Source organism: Peromyscus eremicus, chromosome 3 (assembly GCF_949786415.1).
Source record: "Peromyscus eremicus chromosome 3, PerEre_H2_v1, whole genome shotgun sequence".
NCBI lineage: Eukaryota > Metazoa > Chordata > Mammalia > Rodentia > Cricetidae > Peromyscus > Peromyscus eremicus.
Window position 1 is genome coordinate 83,903,432 of NC_081418.1, and position 17,889 is coordinate 83,921,320.

Below are 17,889 nucleotides of genomic sequence, written 5' to 3' on the forward strand. Positions count from 1 at the left end.
GCTGGTTTTTTTTTTTTTCCTTTGTTCCATAATTATCTATTTCACTCCTCTTAAAACCTTGGATTAACCTTCGATTTTTCCAACCTTTACCCCACTCTGCCAGACTCCATTCCCGCACAAGTCCTGGTCACTCTCAAAGATCCCTTAGGAAGTCTTTACATTTCTACCACTACCACCCAAAGGACAGGCTCATGTCACCAGATCAAACTAAACCTGAGCACTTCGGGCAACAGTCCTCCAATCACACCCTGCCCCATCCATACTGAAAATGTCGGTGTCTTCCCTGTTTCTCTGTCACTGGTGTCCATGACTTTATAGAATGCTTTTATCCCATGTTCCTTCATCATCTCCTTCTCTGCACCTTTGTTCTTGCCCCCTCTTCTGGTTCTCCATCCCATCTTCCTGCTTCCCACATCTCCATGTACTACTAAAATCTACCACAGGTGGGAAGAGTCCCTGACCTAAGGCAGACTCCTTTCTCTACCACTCACCAGCACTGGGTCTCTATAGATGGTCTTGCATTACAAGGCACTGTTTTTGTTAAAATTCATACCAGTCTCATCCCCCTAATTAGATATAAAGTTCATAGACACTTGTCCTATAAGACTTAAGCCATTTCTGCATATTTCTTTCTGGGATGATTTGTGTTACTACACAGAATTAAGGACATTTAAGAGATAAAATACTCTTAGAAATGGCTTTATGTAAAGCATCAAAGCCATTTCAAACAAGTCCCCAAAGCTGCATGAACTAAGATCTATTCAGCATTTAGAATAATATGAACAGAGTTAGGATACAAGGCTAAAGCTGGGCAGTGGAGGTTGGGCTAGTCATCAACACTTCTCCAAGAACACTACTGTTGACACAGTTCAGAGTTCTTCCATTTTCATCAACATATGTTTTGAGCAAATGTGCCTTTCCAGAGGTCTTCTTCTGAAGAATGGGGACACGTAGCTATGTATCTTCTGACACAGGATGAGCAGAGCTCAAGATGACCAAGACCAAACTCCAGCTCCAGTTACTAATTAAGGAGAAAGGACACAAAACCAGAAATGTTTGTCTTTTGAGCTCAATCAGCCATCTTCACCTCAATGTGGGGAAAACTCTGAAAACGCAAGCAATCATGGAAAGTATAAATGATGGAAGACAAGACTTCCTGGTGACATCTTTTGTGTCTCAGAAGCCAGCTTTGCTTAACCTGGACCCATTCATTTAGTCATATGTAAAAAAATTCCACTTTAATTAAAACCACCTGAAACCTAAAGAATACTGGATAACACAGAAATCTAAATGAATAATGTTCCAAATAACAAAGAATTACCTCCTACATGAGCCTGGACGGGAATGACTAGCACAAGTTAAATCTGCTTCTAAGCCCAACTGGAAACACACTGACCTTTTATTTTCCTACTTAAAATAGCCTGAGTAGCTTGGCAACCCATCTATTCTGTTTACCATGCCTGAACAATGGTACAGCCATCCACCCAAACTTTTATTTATGATCCACTCACACGCTACTTGCTACTCTAGATGTAAATTTAGACCACACTGTATTCAATTCAAAGTTCAAAAGTCATTCTTCTCAAGAATATACATAAATATATATATTATATATTATATATATTCTTGAGAAAATATATAATATATTATATATTATATATATTGAGAATATATTATATATTATATAATCTTGATAATATTAGTGCAATTTCAACAAATGGAGTCTGGTTATGTGATCTAACCTGAGTTAACTAAAAAGTAAGGCTGAATAAGTCTACCAGGCCCTAACTGATACCTTGGTGGTCTAAATGTGAGCTTAAAATGTCACACCCATAGTATTTTTTTCATACTCACTTGCCTAAGTGTCTTTGCATCTGATCACTCTCAAACTTAATAAAACAAGAAAGCAGCGGGTGGTAGTAGCATACACCTTTAATCCCAGGACTCGGGAGGCAGAGCCAGAGCCAGGTGGATCTCTGTGAGTTCAAGGCCAGCCTGGGCTACAGAGCGAGATCCAAGACAGGCACCAAAACTACCCAGAGATACCCTGTCTCGGAAAAAAAACAAAAACAAAACAAAACAAAGAAAGCTTTGACACTAGTTCAGCTATTTTCTGACTCAACAGTAAGACTGTTATAGAAGTCACAGTTTAAGTTTTACAACTATAAATACACACAAAAATGAGTTTTAAGATGCTAATATACGGACCAGCAAAAGGGCTCAAATAAAGGCCTGCTGCCACGCCTGATGACCGGGTTTGATTCCTGGGACCCACATGATGGAAATAGAGAACCAACTCCTGCAAGTTGTCCTCTGGCTGCTACCTGTGTTCTGTGACACTTTCCCATACACACACAATGAATAAATGCAAAAAACTGCTTAAAATGCTTTTATGTATTTATCACTCCACACACAATAGTGTCTTTAACCGACTCACAAAACCTAACCATAGTAAGTTTAAGTACACAGCAAATGCCATTTTAAAAAGTGACACATTACCCCACTGCCCCCATTTTTTGAGGTGCTAGGCAAGCAATCTACCACTGAACCCCATTTCCCTCAATTCTTTTTTTAATGTTTCTGAAAACTGGCATCTTCATCTGTCTGTTAGACAATTACGATATCTTAGAACAGGAATGGTGGAGAAGTCTGTTCCCAGGAAGCCTATTTATTGTTTGGATGCAAACTATCTGCATGCATTATCTACTCAAAATAAATAAAATTTAAAAAGCACGAGAACTTTAAAGGGCTAGATATACATATACAGCTCAGTGGTTTAGAGCTTGCCTAGCATTCATAAAGTCCTGGGTTTGATCCCAAGTACAGCCAAAATCCTTTTAGTAATAGTCTAAAAATAACCTAAAAGTAATATGGTACACCCTTAACTATTACAATTATAATTTCCCAACTACATTTTAAGCATATTGTGAAACTGTTACCAAAATTGTTTCAGCCTCTCTTTTGTTCTTCATTCTACCACAAAATGCTAACAAAACAAACAAAAAAAAAATGTATTTTCCACTAGGAAAATGCTAAGAGGAAAAATAATTATCACAAACTAGATTGGCACAATTATCACAAACCAGATCACTAAAACCATTGTGCTTTGGTTTATTATACCTATTATCCAGTCTATGACCTCACAAGTACCACTGTCTGAAACTGAGGATAAATCCACATATGTTACTACGAGCCCATGTAAAAACTGAGTGCACATATATGTCTGAGTAAAGCGTCACCCACATTAGACCCAGGGCATCCTGGAAAAGATCCCAGCCAGCAACCACTATACTCCATTTCTTCCTTCTGAGAAAACCACTCAAAGGTGGACACAACTAAAAGCTATTGTATGCTCCTCTCCTTCCAGTTGAGGAGTTAATGAACCTGAACTTCAATCAAAATAACTCAGCCTACGCAGAAGAACTCAATACAATTCCTGAACTTCTGACAAAGTAGGTGAAAAGTGGTCTTATTGTCCCAGACCAACATACTGGTCCCTGTTTTCCATCTGACATGAATACCTATGTCTATCCCTTTCACTCTGGGCACACCATTGAGGCCTAGCCTCATGCCTCCATGTCCTATCCAAGGCAACAAAGAGAATCCTCTGGAGTCCAGCTCCATGAAAAGGAATGGCCCGGTCCAGTCAGACTTCTCTAAACTCTCCCTAGCCTCTAATGCCCCTCCATTCTCCTATTATCCTCCTAGCTGCCCTAGAACCTCCCAAACTCAAGGCCTGAATCTCCGTCTCAGAGTCTTATACTCCAATATAATTCCTCTAGCAGAAGCTGGACACTACACACATACACGCACACACACACACACACACACACACACACACATACACGCACAAAACAACAACAAAACAAAACCCCACATTTCCAACCCCCTTTCCAGGCTGATGAACTACAGATAAAGTGGCAGAACATAAACTAATTCAGCAGATGGGAGTGACTATCACCTACCACCCTCATTCTCCTAAAGAGTATGCATTAAGAAACCTACATTCTAAAGAGAGATCGCTAATGGAGAAACTTCACACGAAACAACGTTAGGTTACAGAGAGGCATTTAGAACTCACAGCAGGACTGGTTTCAGGCTAGTCCTCTTGGGTGGTGTTTTCAACCTGGAGCAATGTGGAAGAGCTTACTAACTCCATTTAAGTACAACCAGTTTCCAACACAAACTTCAGAACTATGGTCATTTATTAGTTGTCTGTGATCCCTCTTACCTCAGACACCCCACTATAGATTCAGAGTAAACCTAAGTGTGGGAGCCCAGCTTGTGGCTTGATTCCATCTTGACTCAAGGTCAGAGAGTTCAAGTTTGTCTTTGCTCCTTAAGGCTGGGTAACAGGATATATCACCTAAGGTGTGGTTGTCAGATGTCTTGAGAATTAAGGAGGTATTTATGCTTGTTTGTACCTTGAACCATGGTGTCCTTGAGAGGGGGAGGTCTTTTGCCCCCCTTGCTTTGGGTATAAAAAGGCTGTGAGAAATAAACTTGGGGCTGCAGCAATATTAACTGAGAGCCCTCCCGAACCTATCCTGTGCCTCTGTCTTTTCCTCTATGGTTCTTTTTTTTTTCCCTAGCTATTTTTTCTCAATCTCACTCCCCTATTCAGGACTGTTCCACACGTCGGGCAGAACTCAATACCTAAGAAATTACGGCTTTTTAAAATTGGGCTAATCCCTGCTACTGGTACAAGATGCTTTTGAAAGAGGAAGTTATCTACCAGTATATACAATGATCTGTCCTTTATCCGGTCTGGTAGGCTAGTGTTTACAGTCCCCAAGGTTCTACCTTACTCCTTCTCTTCTTCCAAGAATATCACCACTCTAGCTCGGAGCAGAAGATGCAGAGAACCCTGACAGAAGACCCCAATTGGAGCCCCTCTCTCAGATCACAGCAGCCTACCAGATTACTTGCCCAGATGGGCACATTCCAAGTCTTATATAGAGTGGTAAACTCCGCTTTCAGTAGGCATACCTTTAAAGGGGGCATACTTAAGATTGAATGTAATATCCACCGCCCATCACCTACATGAACCTTTAATTTAGAAATTAGCTGCTCGCCGGGCGGTGGTGGCGCACGCCTTTAATCCCAGCACTCGGGAGGCAGAGCCAGGTGGATCTCTGTGAGTTCGAGGCCAGCCTGGACTACCAAGTGAGTTTCAGGAAAGGCGCAAAACTACACAGAGAAACCCTGTCTCGAAAAACCAAAAAAAAAAAAAAAAAAAAAGAAATTAGCTGCTTCAAAAAGACCATAACCAGATACCAAAGCACGTTTATCTTCACTCAAAAGAACACCAAGAGAAACAAAGACTACATTAAAAACCAGACCTAGTATTTGTGGTATATGTATTTCTTTCATGTTTTTTAACTACCTTTCATCACTTAATCCTATTCAACTTATTAAAGGAAATTAAAAGAGCTGCCACAGAGAACTGGCAGGCATTTGGTTCACAGAAAGGTAAAAAGATGGGGGGGGGGCAAAAATCAAGAGAACAAACACAACTGTGTTCTAACAGCACAGCGTACTGTGGCTACTACCCTTCACACCATAGGTTTCGAGAAAAGTTTCCCTACAAGTAAAGAGACCCAAAACCCATGCCTTGGCAATCTTTAGAGTCATTTTATCCATTTGGGACTGGCTTCAATTTCCCTAAAACGAACCGCACACTCACATCTTCCTTCTACTATAGTCATTCTTCTGTAAGGACTCTACGGTCCATCTCTCTCTCAAACCCTCCCTGTATAACCCCCAATCTCTGGTCTGGTCCCCAAAAGGAAACATTCCTTCACCTCTCCAAGTAGAAGCCCTATATTCATTCTCTTTCCCTACTGGCTTCTTCCTTTTTGGTGAAAAGACAACAATGTCTTCTGGGAGAAGGGGTGTGGTATCTTCAAGCACTGGACTTGAACCACCTTGGACTGCCTTCCACTTCAGTATGCACTGGAGTTTTCTTAGCCCCAATAATCTGGCTTGTCCATGAAATTGTCACGTAACAGCTCAGCAGCCTGTCCCCTTCTCACTTCTGCTCTCCTTGGTTGTGTTTAGAGCCTAAGATCTTTCATCTCACAGCCTATGATCTCCTCCACTGTCTTCTTAAAATATCAGAGAACAGAGGTGGTACACCAGTAATCCCAACCACTAGGAAGATGAAGACAGGAAGGCCATGAATTCAAAGCTGGCCTGGGCCACACAGTGAGACTATCTCAAACACCACACACAAAAGAAAACAACCAATTTCAGTCTCACGTATACCCCAAGACCTTTGCTCTATCTTCAGCAAACCCTTGAACTTTATCTCACGAATCAAAATTCATTAGTTTGCAGATTCCCTCCCACCCCACACTATTCCGTTTGTACTGACTATATCATCACCACCAAAGCAGTCAGATGTCTTTTCACATGCAGCCATCAACATGTTTTCCATACATCTATATAGAAACCTTACTACAGTTAAAATAGACCCCCCCACACACACACACATTAATATTTCAACCACAATGGCTCCAGCTTAGCTCTTTCCCAGAGTTCCAAAGTGACAGCCGTGTCAGAAGTTGTCAGACTCCTTTACCAGGGAGGCGCAGTCACCCTCAACCGAACTGTCTGGAAAAGGAAGGTGTAGAGGAAAGGAGAGGAGAGAGGGGCAGAGCTAACAATGCCGTCGCCTCACCTGCTACATCTGCATTTATTTCTCCCCGGCTAGCAAGCATCCCTTTCATTTCTGTTCAGCCCACTAAATGACAAGGGCTCGGCCTCTTGAATGAACGCTTTACAAGTCACCTCTCAGAAAGAGTCAGCACTGTGACTCCCAAGTACCAGACTTTTCATGTTATTTTAAAAACACAAAACCCTTTCCTCAAGTGAGACCCGGCATCTGTCCTCCAAGAGGTAGGCCAATTGACGAAATAATCTAGACAAAAGCACTTTCTACGGAAACCCCGTTTTTCTGAAGGGATTAACAAGTACAAACTGGACCAGGTTAAGGCAAGTAACTAGCAACCCCACAACGGCTCCGTGGGTCTCAAGAGAGGCTCCAGCAGCCTCTGGAGCGCGGAACGGTCTGCCTCGGCCGGCTTCCCCGGAATCCCGAGTTCAGAAGAGCTGCCTGCTCACCCCAGTCCAACTCTGAAGTTGCAGGAGCGGCACAGCTAAGAACATCCAACTCTCTAACCCCAGAACCACCGGGGGGAAAAAAAACAAGGTCTCCGAGAGCGAGGAACTGCACAGAGCCCTGAGCAGACCCTATTTATCACTCGCACACCTGCGGCCCGCACGACCCCGCAAGACCCCGCGCCCCGAGCCGTGTGCAGCGGACTGCTGTCGTCCCCCCCCCCCCCCGGCCACCGCGTTTCCGGGTGGGTCCGCGCGAGGAGGGCAAGTCGCCGCGGCCTGGGGACCAGCAGACGGCAGCGACGGGCCCCGACCCCCGCGCGCGGCCGCCCGCCCGCCCTCACCGTGGCTCTGCAGGATCTCGTGCTTGAGGCCGCCGGTGTAGTCGATGAGCTCCTCCAGGCCGCGCTCGCACAGCTGCCCGTAGCCCGAGAACTTGTGCAACACCTTCTCCAGCTCGCGCTCCACCGTCACGCACTGATCCATGCCGGAGACCGCGGCGCTCGGCTCCCCGGCGCTCGGCGGTCCGCAGCGATTCGGCCCGGGCCCCACCGAGGCCGCGTCCTGCTCCTCGTCCCCCAAGGCGGCGGGCGGCGCGGGAAGCTAAGGCGAGGCGGGCGCGCTAGCCGCGGCGCCGGGGTAGCCCCGCGCAGCCCGTGCCCGCCCGCCCCATGGCGCCCCGGCCCCGCCGCTCGCGCTCTCTCGCCCGCCCCACCCGGCGCCGCGTCCCGCCCCGGGCCCCCCCACCCCGGCTCTCCGCGTTCGGCTGCCCCCCCGGCGGCGCCGCCGATTGTTTTTGTTTTCACGGGAACCGGCCGATGACCTGGTTCTCCCGGGCGGCACCAAGAGCCGCGGCCGGGGAGGGGGTCAAGCCTCCCTCACGAGCGGAGGAGGTGGCGCGGGCCGTACCAAGCGCGGGCTCGGTGCGGGGTGTGTGTGGAGGGGGGGGAAGCCGCGGGCGAGCGCGGGCGGAGGGACGCGCCGGCGTTCTCAAGGCGTGGGCCGTACCACGCGGGAGGCGGCGAGGGAGCGCAGCGAGGGCGGAGCGAGCGGCGCAATTGGTGGGCGCCGCTGAACAGGGAACTTTAGCGAGAGCGTCAACTACGCGGCCGGTAAACAAGAGGGTGGAAACCGTCCCCGGCGACTCCGCCCAGAAGCGGAAGGCTGACCAATGGACGCGAGAGCTGGGAAAGAGACGAGCGTCCTCCAATCCCTGGCCGAGGCGTAAAACTTCAGCCAATCCGGGATGAGGGGCCAAACCAATGCGTTCGCTGTTGGAGGGGGGTGCCTTGGAGAGCGAGGCGAGCATCTTCTCCTACTGGGAAGCGGGGAGGGGAAGCGAGACAGAAGTCAACAGGGCTGTCTTCCCCAGGACTTCGCCCTAATCCCGATTTATGTTCTCTCTGCATGGCATCTTGACCAAAGTTCCGGCGTTGAGGCCCGCCTCCCGGGACGAAAGGCAGTCAGTCCGGCCACCTGCGGGCGGAGGGCTCGGGTGGGGTCGCTCACCCGCTGGAAGGTGGTGGCCTTTCTAGGGATGGCCGGCGCCCGCGTCGTCTAGTTCTCCTTCCCCGCTGTCCCTCGGCCTGCCAGCGGCCTTTCCTGTCGCCTCGTCCACGTGCCGGACGGCTTGGCAGTGGTCAGGAACACGCGTCGGCGAGCTGGGCAACCTGGCCCTTGCTCCTTGCCCTTACCTTGGCGCAGGCTTTGCCCTGGTTTACCACGGGCTTTCGGCCTTGGCCGTTGCCCCCTTGCTCACCAGGCTGCTACCCAATAGCCTTTCGCCGAGTGCCTGCCTCACAGCCTCTGCACCTGCCCATGGCTGGGCCTGGGAGAGTCCACCTTCCAGGTCCTGAAGTTGCCAGCTTGCCCGTCCACTCATAGCATCCCCACCTCCACCATGATTGTGTCGACGCTGCCTGCCCACATGTTCTCCATCAATCCACCATCTCTTTTATGGCAGCATCTTTTCCCCCCCGTATCATTTGTCAAAGTCTTAAATAATAATTGTTTGGAGTGGCATGTGTTTGGCTTGCACCACTCAAAGATGTGGAGGGCAAACACCCTTTGTTGTGGTCTGTTTGTTAGCCAGAACACTGCCTGCACCGTAGTGGACAGCCTTTGTTTCCCTTTAATTAAGGTGGTAACCTTTTTGAACTTCAATTTCCGTTTTCATCGTGTGGAAACAAGTAAGGGAAAAAAGAAACTTCCCTGGGTGGTTAGACTGCGTGGGATAATATATGATGGCCTGTAATGATAAAGGGTGGTGCTGGGGAGTTGGGAGCCCCAGCTGATGGTATTTCAGGGCTCCTTTTACCCCTTATCACCATTTGTTCTATCCCTCTTTCTTGGCAGATGGCCCTGATTCCTGCTTCACGAAGATAAAAACCGTTTAGCTCCATCAACCTTACCATTCTCCTCCAAAGGGTTTCTAGCAAATATCCATTTTGTGAAAATTCTCAGGCACCCAAAGGAACAAAAGGCGGCGCTGTACTTGGGTTCTTCTTCCTGCTTTGGGACTGCAATGGACTTGACTTAGCTCAGAGCGTGGGCAACCTTCCCTTGGCCCCCTGAAGCTGTTTTCCTCTTTAGCTGCCACACTGCACAGACAGATCTCCACTTGTGCCTACCCTCTGTCCAACGATCGCCGTGACAGTTTGTCACCTTTTTTTTAAATCTCTCTTTCACCTCCTTTTTCGTAGAGGTTGGTAGAATAGCTAAATGCGATAATCCATGGAAGGCCTTCAACATAATGCCTGGCACAGTAAGAGCTATTATTAGCCACCAATCAAAAATAAACAGTGACTCTTCATTAACTGCAGCTTCAGATCCAGAGAGCTGCCGTGATACCCGGTGTAACCCGTCACAGCCCCGTCGTATTGCCCAGTATTGTCACACTCTCAGTGTGAGCTGAGCACGCAGCTCGTTCATAGCCCCACCCCACCCCTGCAACAGGACAAATTTTATTTATTGCTAACGCCTGAGCCTGCACAGATACACAAAGTACCAATCCATACTTAAATGAAAATTGATGTGAAATCAAACATGTAGTTCCTTGACTGTACTAATCACACTTGAGATCCTCAGTGAGCTGACTAATGGCTACTGTACTAATCATTATAGAATGTTGAAAGTTCTAATAGGGCTGATTGAGACTTTGTCCACAGTAAAACCACTAGGACGTCATCCAACACCTACATGCTGTCCCATATTTCTAGTTCAGTTTCTAGTTGACCACACGGTATGCACTGGCCTGGCTAATTTATTATCAGCTTGACAAAGTTATCTGTGAAGAGGAACCTCGACGCAGGAAAATGGCTCCATCGGATTACGTGTAAGCAAGCCTACTGGAGAATTTCTTAATTGATGATTGATGTGGGAAAGACCAGATCACAGTGCCACCTCTAGGCAGATGGTCCTGGGGTGTCTAAGAAAACAGGCTGAGCAAGCCAGTCAGCAGCACCCCTCCATGGCCTCTGCTTCAGTTCCTGCCTTGAGTTTGTGCTCTGACTTCCCTCAGCAATGGAGTGTTACAAGCTGAAATAAAGCCTTCTCCTGCCTCTTCCCCCTCCCCACCCCAGCTGTTTTGGGTTGTGGTGCTTTATCACAGCAATAAGAAACCTAACTAAGACATTTCCGTAACTACATTGGCAGGTCCCAGATCAGACCTGACTTCTTTCCTTTCTCCTTGAGTTAAACAGAAAAGTGCTCTCATGCGTTTGTTAAAGGAGAGCCATACATTAGGTGAAGGAAGCTTCCAGCTTGAGTGGAGGGGTAACATAGTACTTAGACAGTCAGATGCTTTTACATTCCCTTTGCATGGGTTTTCTTACCCAGCTCATAACTGTGTTGAGCCTAAGCCCTGAGTTCTCAAAGAAGGATCTTTAGAAGGAAGAAGTATTATGGGTGCTGAAAATATGGTCCATGATTAAGAGCACTTGCTACTCTTGAGGAGTTCCTGGGTCCAGTTCCCAGGAGCTTACGGTCAACAGTCTGTAACTTCGGTTCTAGGGGATCTGAATCCCTCTTCTGGCCTCTGCAGGCACTGAACTTACATGGTTGAGTACAAATATAAAAGTAAATAAAATGAGCCAGGCGGTGGTGGTGCACACCTTTAATCCTAGCACTCGGAAGGCAGAGCCAGGCATATCTCTGTGAGTTCAAGGCCAGCTTGGTCTACAGAGTGAGTCCAGGACAGGCACCAAAGCTATACAGAGAAACCCTGTCTCGAAAAAACCAAATAAATAAATAAAATAAAAATAAAAAATAAAATGAAACTTTTAAAAAATGGATTATGGGTTTGAATATGAAATGTTCCCCTTGGGCTCATGTATTGATGACTCGATCCCCATCTGGTATTTGGGGACTTTCTGGAAACTAGGATATGTGGTTTCCTTGGAGGAAATAGGTCCTGAAGGTGAGTCTTTGAAAGTTACAATTGGTTCCCAATCCCTTCCTTGATTTCCTTACCCACTATGAGGTGAAGCACCTCCATGGCATGTTTCTGCCACAGTGGTGTTCTTCCTAGGGACATGAGGCAGAGCAAGCCCAGACGGAACCCTCTGAAGCCTTCGAAGAATAAATCTTTCCCCTTTGACGTTGTTTGTGGAAGGCATTTTGTCACAGGGAGGAGCAAGTAACGAACCCTGAAGAGAGAGAATTCAGTCTCCGGAGCAGCTACAGATTGTTTCGTCTACGATTTTTCACTTTTACCCTAACAAGAAACTTAGACACACACTAAGGGAAGCCCATTGCAGCGCTGAATGGACTCCTGGGATGGCATTCTGTTCAGTATAGAGAATCTGTCCTTTGCAACTATTCTGGACTTTGCTCTGGTCTCCCTACACTCTAAATTGATTCTCTGGGGCATGTAAATAAACAGTAACTAAAAAGTAAAGAGGAGCTAGGGTGTCACTCAGTAGGGAAGCATGTGCATGGATAAGACCCTACATTTGATCCCTGCACCAGGCTAAATAAAAGGAATGGTGTGTGGTTGTTAATATTAACTGTCAGTTTGGCAGGTCTAGAATCACTCGGAGACAGGCCTCTATGTATGGCTGTAAGAGAGTGTCTGGCTTAGGTTATGTGATATGAGAAGAACCACCTTAAAGGTAAGCAGGCACCATTCCATGAAGGGCACCCCAGACTGGATAAGAAGGAGAAGCCTCTGGGCTGTGGCTACAGGTGACAGCTCCTTCATATTCCTGCTGCTATGACTTTGCTACCATATGGCTGTACCTCTACTTTTTGAGCCAAAACACACCATACCCTGCATCGCTTTGGTCAATACTTTGCTGCACCAACAAGGCAAATAAGTAGGTGGGGAGCTTTCTGTCATCTGATCAAAATACATATTAATTTTAAGAAAATAGAAATACAAATAAGTAAACAAAAGTAAAAATTCTTTGAAATCTCAAGACCTGGGATGGAGGTTGGGAGGAACAGCTCTGGGGTGAATTCCCCTAGTTATTCCTATACAGAAACCCCTACGTGCATCTTTAACAAAGAGAGAGTTCATTATATTTATAACTTTACTATCTTATCATTGAGAAAGGGTTTCACGTATTCCAGGCTGGATTCAAACTCATAACGTACCCAGAGATGAGCTTGAACTCCTGATCTTCCGCCTCTATGTCCCTGGTGCTGGCACTTCTGAGATCCCAGGTGTATGCCACCACAACAGATGTCATATGGTACTAGGGGTCAAACCCAGGGTTTTGTGCATTCCACCAACAGACCTACAGCCCTAAGTCCATTTCACTATCTTCTCCAGTAACAACAACAAAAACCACAGAATATTATTCCCTTTTAATAACTACTTTGCACTGGGGGAGAAGGTTCAGTGGGTTAAGCACTTGCTGTACAAGCTTGAAGACCCGAGTTTGGGTGCCGAGGACCCCGAGTTTGGGTGCCCACGACCCACATAAAGTTGGATGCAGTAGTGTGTGTCTGTATTCGTGGCACTTCTACAGAGAGATGGGAGGTAGAGATAGAATACCCAGACGTTCATGGGACAGTTAGCCTGGTGCAGTCAGTGGCAAACCACAAGACATACCACCTCACACAAGTTAGAAGATGAGGATTGACACCCAAGGTTGTCCCCTGAATGTACACATGCCGTGATATGTGCATACCCTGACTCACACAGGTGAGCACGCACATCGTACACAACAATTTAAAATGGAAATAAAATGTCCTGGTTTTTGTAGCTTGACACAAGCTAGATTTACCAGGGAAAAGACTGAGAAAATGCCTCCATCAGATTGCCTGTAGGTAAGTCTGTAGGGCATTTTCTTGGCTAATGATTGGTGTGGTAGAGCCCAGCCCACTGAGGGTGGTACCACCTCTAGGCAGGTGATTCTGGGATGTCTAAGAAAGCAGACTGAGCAAGCCATGGGGAGCTAGTCATCAAGCAGTATTCCTTCATGGCCTCTGCTTCAGTTCCTGCCTCAGGTTCCTGCCTTGGGTTCTTATCCTGACTTCCCTCAACAATGGATGGTGAAGGGGAGTTTTAAGAGAAAATGGACCCTTTTCTTCCCAAGTTGCTTTCAATCATGATTTTTAACACAGCAGTAGAAATCAAACTAAGACATAAAAGAACAGATTGATTAATTTTTAGAATCTGGAAACCAGATAGAAGCATGACAAAACAAAACACACACACACTCACACACACACACACACACACACACACACACACACACAAAACCCATAAATTTCATTTCTCATATTTGAGAAAATTTTAAAATTTACTTCCTTAAAAATATTTTTATGCAAAATATGCTTTGAGATAAGGATAAGAAAGACCATGATCATAATTGTGAAAATGAATCAGCAAGGTGTTCACAGATCTTGGAGCAAGTGCCTGGCTTTGTTATAGCTCTCAGCTAAAAGGAAAGGGCAAACTGACAGACTGTGCTATTAAAAATACTGAATCATGAAAAATAGTCCTCTTCAAGATTTCACAAAATCAATTTTCAGCATATTCATTTCTGGAAATTACCACGAAGACCAGTTTAGGAAGTGAATGAAAGCAAAAGGTCTGGCGGCATGTATTGACAACATGAACGCTCTCTGCTCTGCATCCACTGCACGGTCTGGGACACATTGACATTTGCCGGCTGGATGAATGATGCCTGTTTGCATCGTGACCTACTCTCTAGGATCAGTGGGCAGCGCAGAAAATAACATGTTTCTTCTATGCCGATCTCCCCACCTCTCTGCTCCATTAATGTTAACAGAAGTTAAGCCCCTCCACAGCAGCCAAGCTCTCACAGCACAGCCTTCACTACTTTTCAGGCTAGAGTGGTTCTAATCTGGCTACCAAGCAAATGCTACTTTCCTCTACAACTTCCTGTGAGGATGGTTGCTAGTTTCTGGTACTCCAGGTGTTTATGCCTTGTGGACCTGTTCTTCTGGGTTTTTTTTTGGTATGATTCATTTTCTTTCTGTAATCTGGTTGTCTTAATTTCCTGACCTCTCTTTTGTGTGCTTTACTAGGTAGAGCAGGAAGGGTGCTAACACACTGTAACCTTGAAGTAATTAATTCCTTCAATGCCTCCCAGCCTCACTCTCCTTATCTATAAAATGGATAACTTAGAAGGGGTAAACTGTATGTTCTTTCCAGCCAACCCTGCATGACAGAGATGTCAATGCTCATTAAGTAACAGAAGATGCTATACAAGGAAACAGATATGGGAAGATGCATCCTTCCTGCTTTTGAAAGCTTTGAGTTTGAATCATGTTTACATGAATCCTAAATGATCTTATAATAAAAACCCGGAGCCAGATATAGGGTGAAAGTTGAAAGATCAGAGAAGCAGAGCAAGCCACAGCCACCACCTCTTACCTCACCAGCTCCTCAGCCTGAAAGAGAGCGAGAGTTCCTGTCTCCTCCCACCTTATATTTCCTTTCTCTGCCCAGCCATATCACTTCCTGTCTCAACCTTCCTAGTGCTGGGATTAAAGGTGTGTGATCCCAAGTGCTGGAATTAAAGGTGTGTGCCACCACTGCCTGTCTCTGTTTCTCTTTTAGACTGGATTCATCTCGTGTAGCTGGTGTAGGCTTTGAACTCACAGAAATCCAGAGGGATCTCTGCCTCTGCCTCTCAAATGCTGGGATTAAAGGTGTGTGCCACCACTGCCTGACTTCTGTGGCTAACTCTGTGGCTGGCTCTGTCCTCCGATCTTCAGGCAAGTTTTATTTCTTAGATTACAAACAGTATATCACCACATTTCCCCTTTTTTGTCTAAAATAATAAAGGAAGGTTATAACTAACATAAGAAAAACTATATATAATAAGTACAATAACTATATACAATATATACAGTCAATAATTACATTAACAATGTCCAGTCCAGAAACATTTGACAAATTCAGAAAAAATACTCCATTATTTTTCATATTTTGGTGAGTCAAAAATGTTGTGCCTAATTCACTTTCTATCCTAACTTGTATTACCAACCGAAAACTATCTTTTGATGTCTTTCAAACTTATACCACTTTACACCTCTTTAGTAAAATTTCTTTTCTGAATTTGTTAACAAGGAAAACTATAACTATCTAGTCTTCAACTCCCTCAGAGACCTGAGAAGGAAAAATATTACCTAAGTAAACAGGCAAGCAACTTACCAAAAAGGTGAGAAATGACAGAAACAGCTGGCTGCCTGGACAGTCACCCAAGGTTCCTTTGCAATGTTGGAGCATCTAACTTTGGCCTACAGGCTTAGCATATTTGACAAACTTATCTGTGAAGCAGGATTTTTTTCCCAAGACACTGTTTCTCTTGTGTAGTTTTGGTGCCTGTTGTTGGTGCCTGTCCTGGATCTTGCTCTGTAGACCAGGCTGGCCTCAATCTCACAGAGATCTGCCTGACTCTGCCTCCCGAGTGCTGGGATTAAAGGCGTGCGCCACCGCAGGCCAGCATGAAGCAGGATTTTATGAAGGGGTGCCCCAACTTTGTCTTGGCAAAGTTTAGCAGTCATTTATTTTGTGTCCTGTTTGCCCATTTTGGACAGCATACTGTTAGTAGTTGAAGTAAGGGCGTTTTCTTGCTCAGTGACTAACTTTTGCCACAAACTACATAAGGAGTTTCTTCGATGCCCATCATCTTCTCTGAAGCAGATTGGTGCTGCCAGGAACAGACATGTCTCATGGTCATAAAAAAAATAACCTATGTTATTAAAACATCTTAAATGCCATAGATCTCTGAAGTGTTTGAAGATGACCTGTCTATCTAAAATATATCTCCGTTTGACTTTGAAAACATACCTTATGACTACAAGTTCAATTATAATAGGTGACTAATTACTAACCTGCATTTCTTTATTGTCCTAAATAGTTGGTAATAATAACTTTCAAGGACTAGCAATTTGCATTACATTGTTAAATGAACTGTATAGGTACAATACCTTGAACAAGATTAGAAGTGTATATATAGTATGTTCTAATAAATTAATCTCAAATTTGTATCAATATACACAATTTGTATACAATATAGAAAAATCCAATCCAATGTAAAATATTTAAAACCAGTAGTTGCTTTTTAAAAGTAGATTCAATAATCTACCTTTTTTGTCTTACACCTATATTCCAATTTTTTCTTTACAGAGTAGATTCAGTAATCTACCCTTTTATCCTATCACATCTGTATCCCTTTTTTTTTCAGAGTAGATTCAATAATCTACTATTTTATCCTATCATATCTGTATCACCTTTTTTCTTTTTCTTTTCTTTTCCAAACAAGAACCCTGAATCTAATCTCCTTTGTTCAGCTTTTTTCCTTACCATTACCAATAACAACTTGTGACCAACCACCCTAAACAATGACAAATATTTGTAACACATTGAAGGACCCAAATCCATCCACCCCCACCTCTTAGGAATGTGGGCATCCTGTTCTTAAATTTACTTCCTGCTGTCTGGGGTGTGTGTGTGAAGGTATCTTTAGGGGATCCCAAAAAGAAATTGTTTGGGTTAATTGTCAAGTCCTGGGAGAGGTAGCTGTATCATTGTTGTCCAGTCTCTGCATAATGGGAAAGTGTAGGGCTTGTCCTGGCTATAGCAGTCTGTGAGGCTGGATCATCTCAGCTAGCCATCTCAAAATTGTCCTGAGCAGTTTGTAGTCCAATGTTGATCTTTGGGTGGTGTTTGTCAGCTTGGTGGAATTATCATAGTCCATGTGGAATCATCATTGTGAGATCCCATCATCTTTTTGGAGAATTTGGAGATTGCACTAGGTTAGATTATTTCTTTTCTTGGTAATTTTTTTTTAGGTAGTTTTCCCTTCTTCTTTGGGTGCTTATTTGTCCAAAGGTCTTTGAACTCTTCAAGATGGTTTTTATTTTCCTGAAAAGACAAAAACAAAACCCTTCCTCAACCCTAACTTTGGGGAGTTTCCAAATCTAATCTTTATCAATTTTGACTTAAAATTTCTACTTAAATTTTTGTTTTCTTTTCTAAAGTTGTTCTATCATCCAGAGCAGTATGGTTTTTTACAACAGGCGTTAGGTTCTTCAGTTGCTCTGGAAAGGAGTTTCTTCCCGATGACAGGAAATGACTGAACCAAATTTGATATGGGGGCCTAAGAGAGGCCCCTCAGGTCATTTCCCAACTGCAAAGGCAAGGATTACCATTGTTGATCTACATTCATTAGTCCAATATCTGCATTTGCTACACCTTCTGCATACTCCAGAAGGGAGGAGCATTCTGTTGGGACTATTCCTTGAAAAAACATTGTTTCTAGGAACCCCTTATTTACAGTCCCT

The 17,889-nt window shown here is 44.8% G+C and overlaps 1 protein-coding gene and 1 long non-coding RNA gene across 2 annotated transcripts in view; one reads left to right on the top strand and one right to left on the bottom strand.

Moving 5' to 3' along the window:
• The window catches only part of Rmnd5a (required for meiotic nuclear division 5 homolog A), a 47,178-nt gene extending 39,418 nt beyond the window's left edge, over positions 1-7,760 (bottom strand). Inside the window, exon 1 of the mRNA XM_059257942.1 lies at positions 7,467-7,760. Coding sequence (XP_059113925.1) covers positions 7,467-7,608 — 142 coding nt within the window. The 5' untranslated portion in view covers positions 7,609-7,760. The remainder of the gene's footprint in view (positions 1-7,466) is intronic.
• A 656-nt stretch (positions 7,761-8,416) lies between these two features.
• Positions 8,417-10,166, top strand: LOC131905919 (uncharacterized). The gene is made up of 2 exons (XR_009378075.1): positions 8,417-8,971; positions 9,478-10,166. It is a non-coding gene; the product is annotated as an uncharacterized LOC131905919 (long non-coding RNA).
• The last annotated feature ends 7,723 nt before the right edge of the window (positions 10,167-17,889 follow it).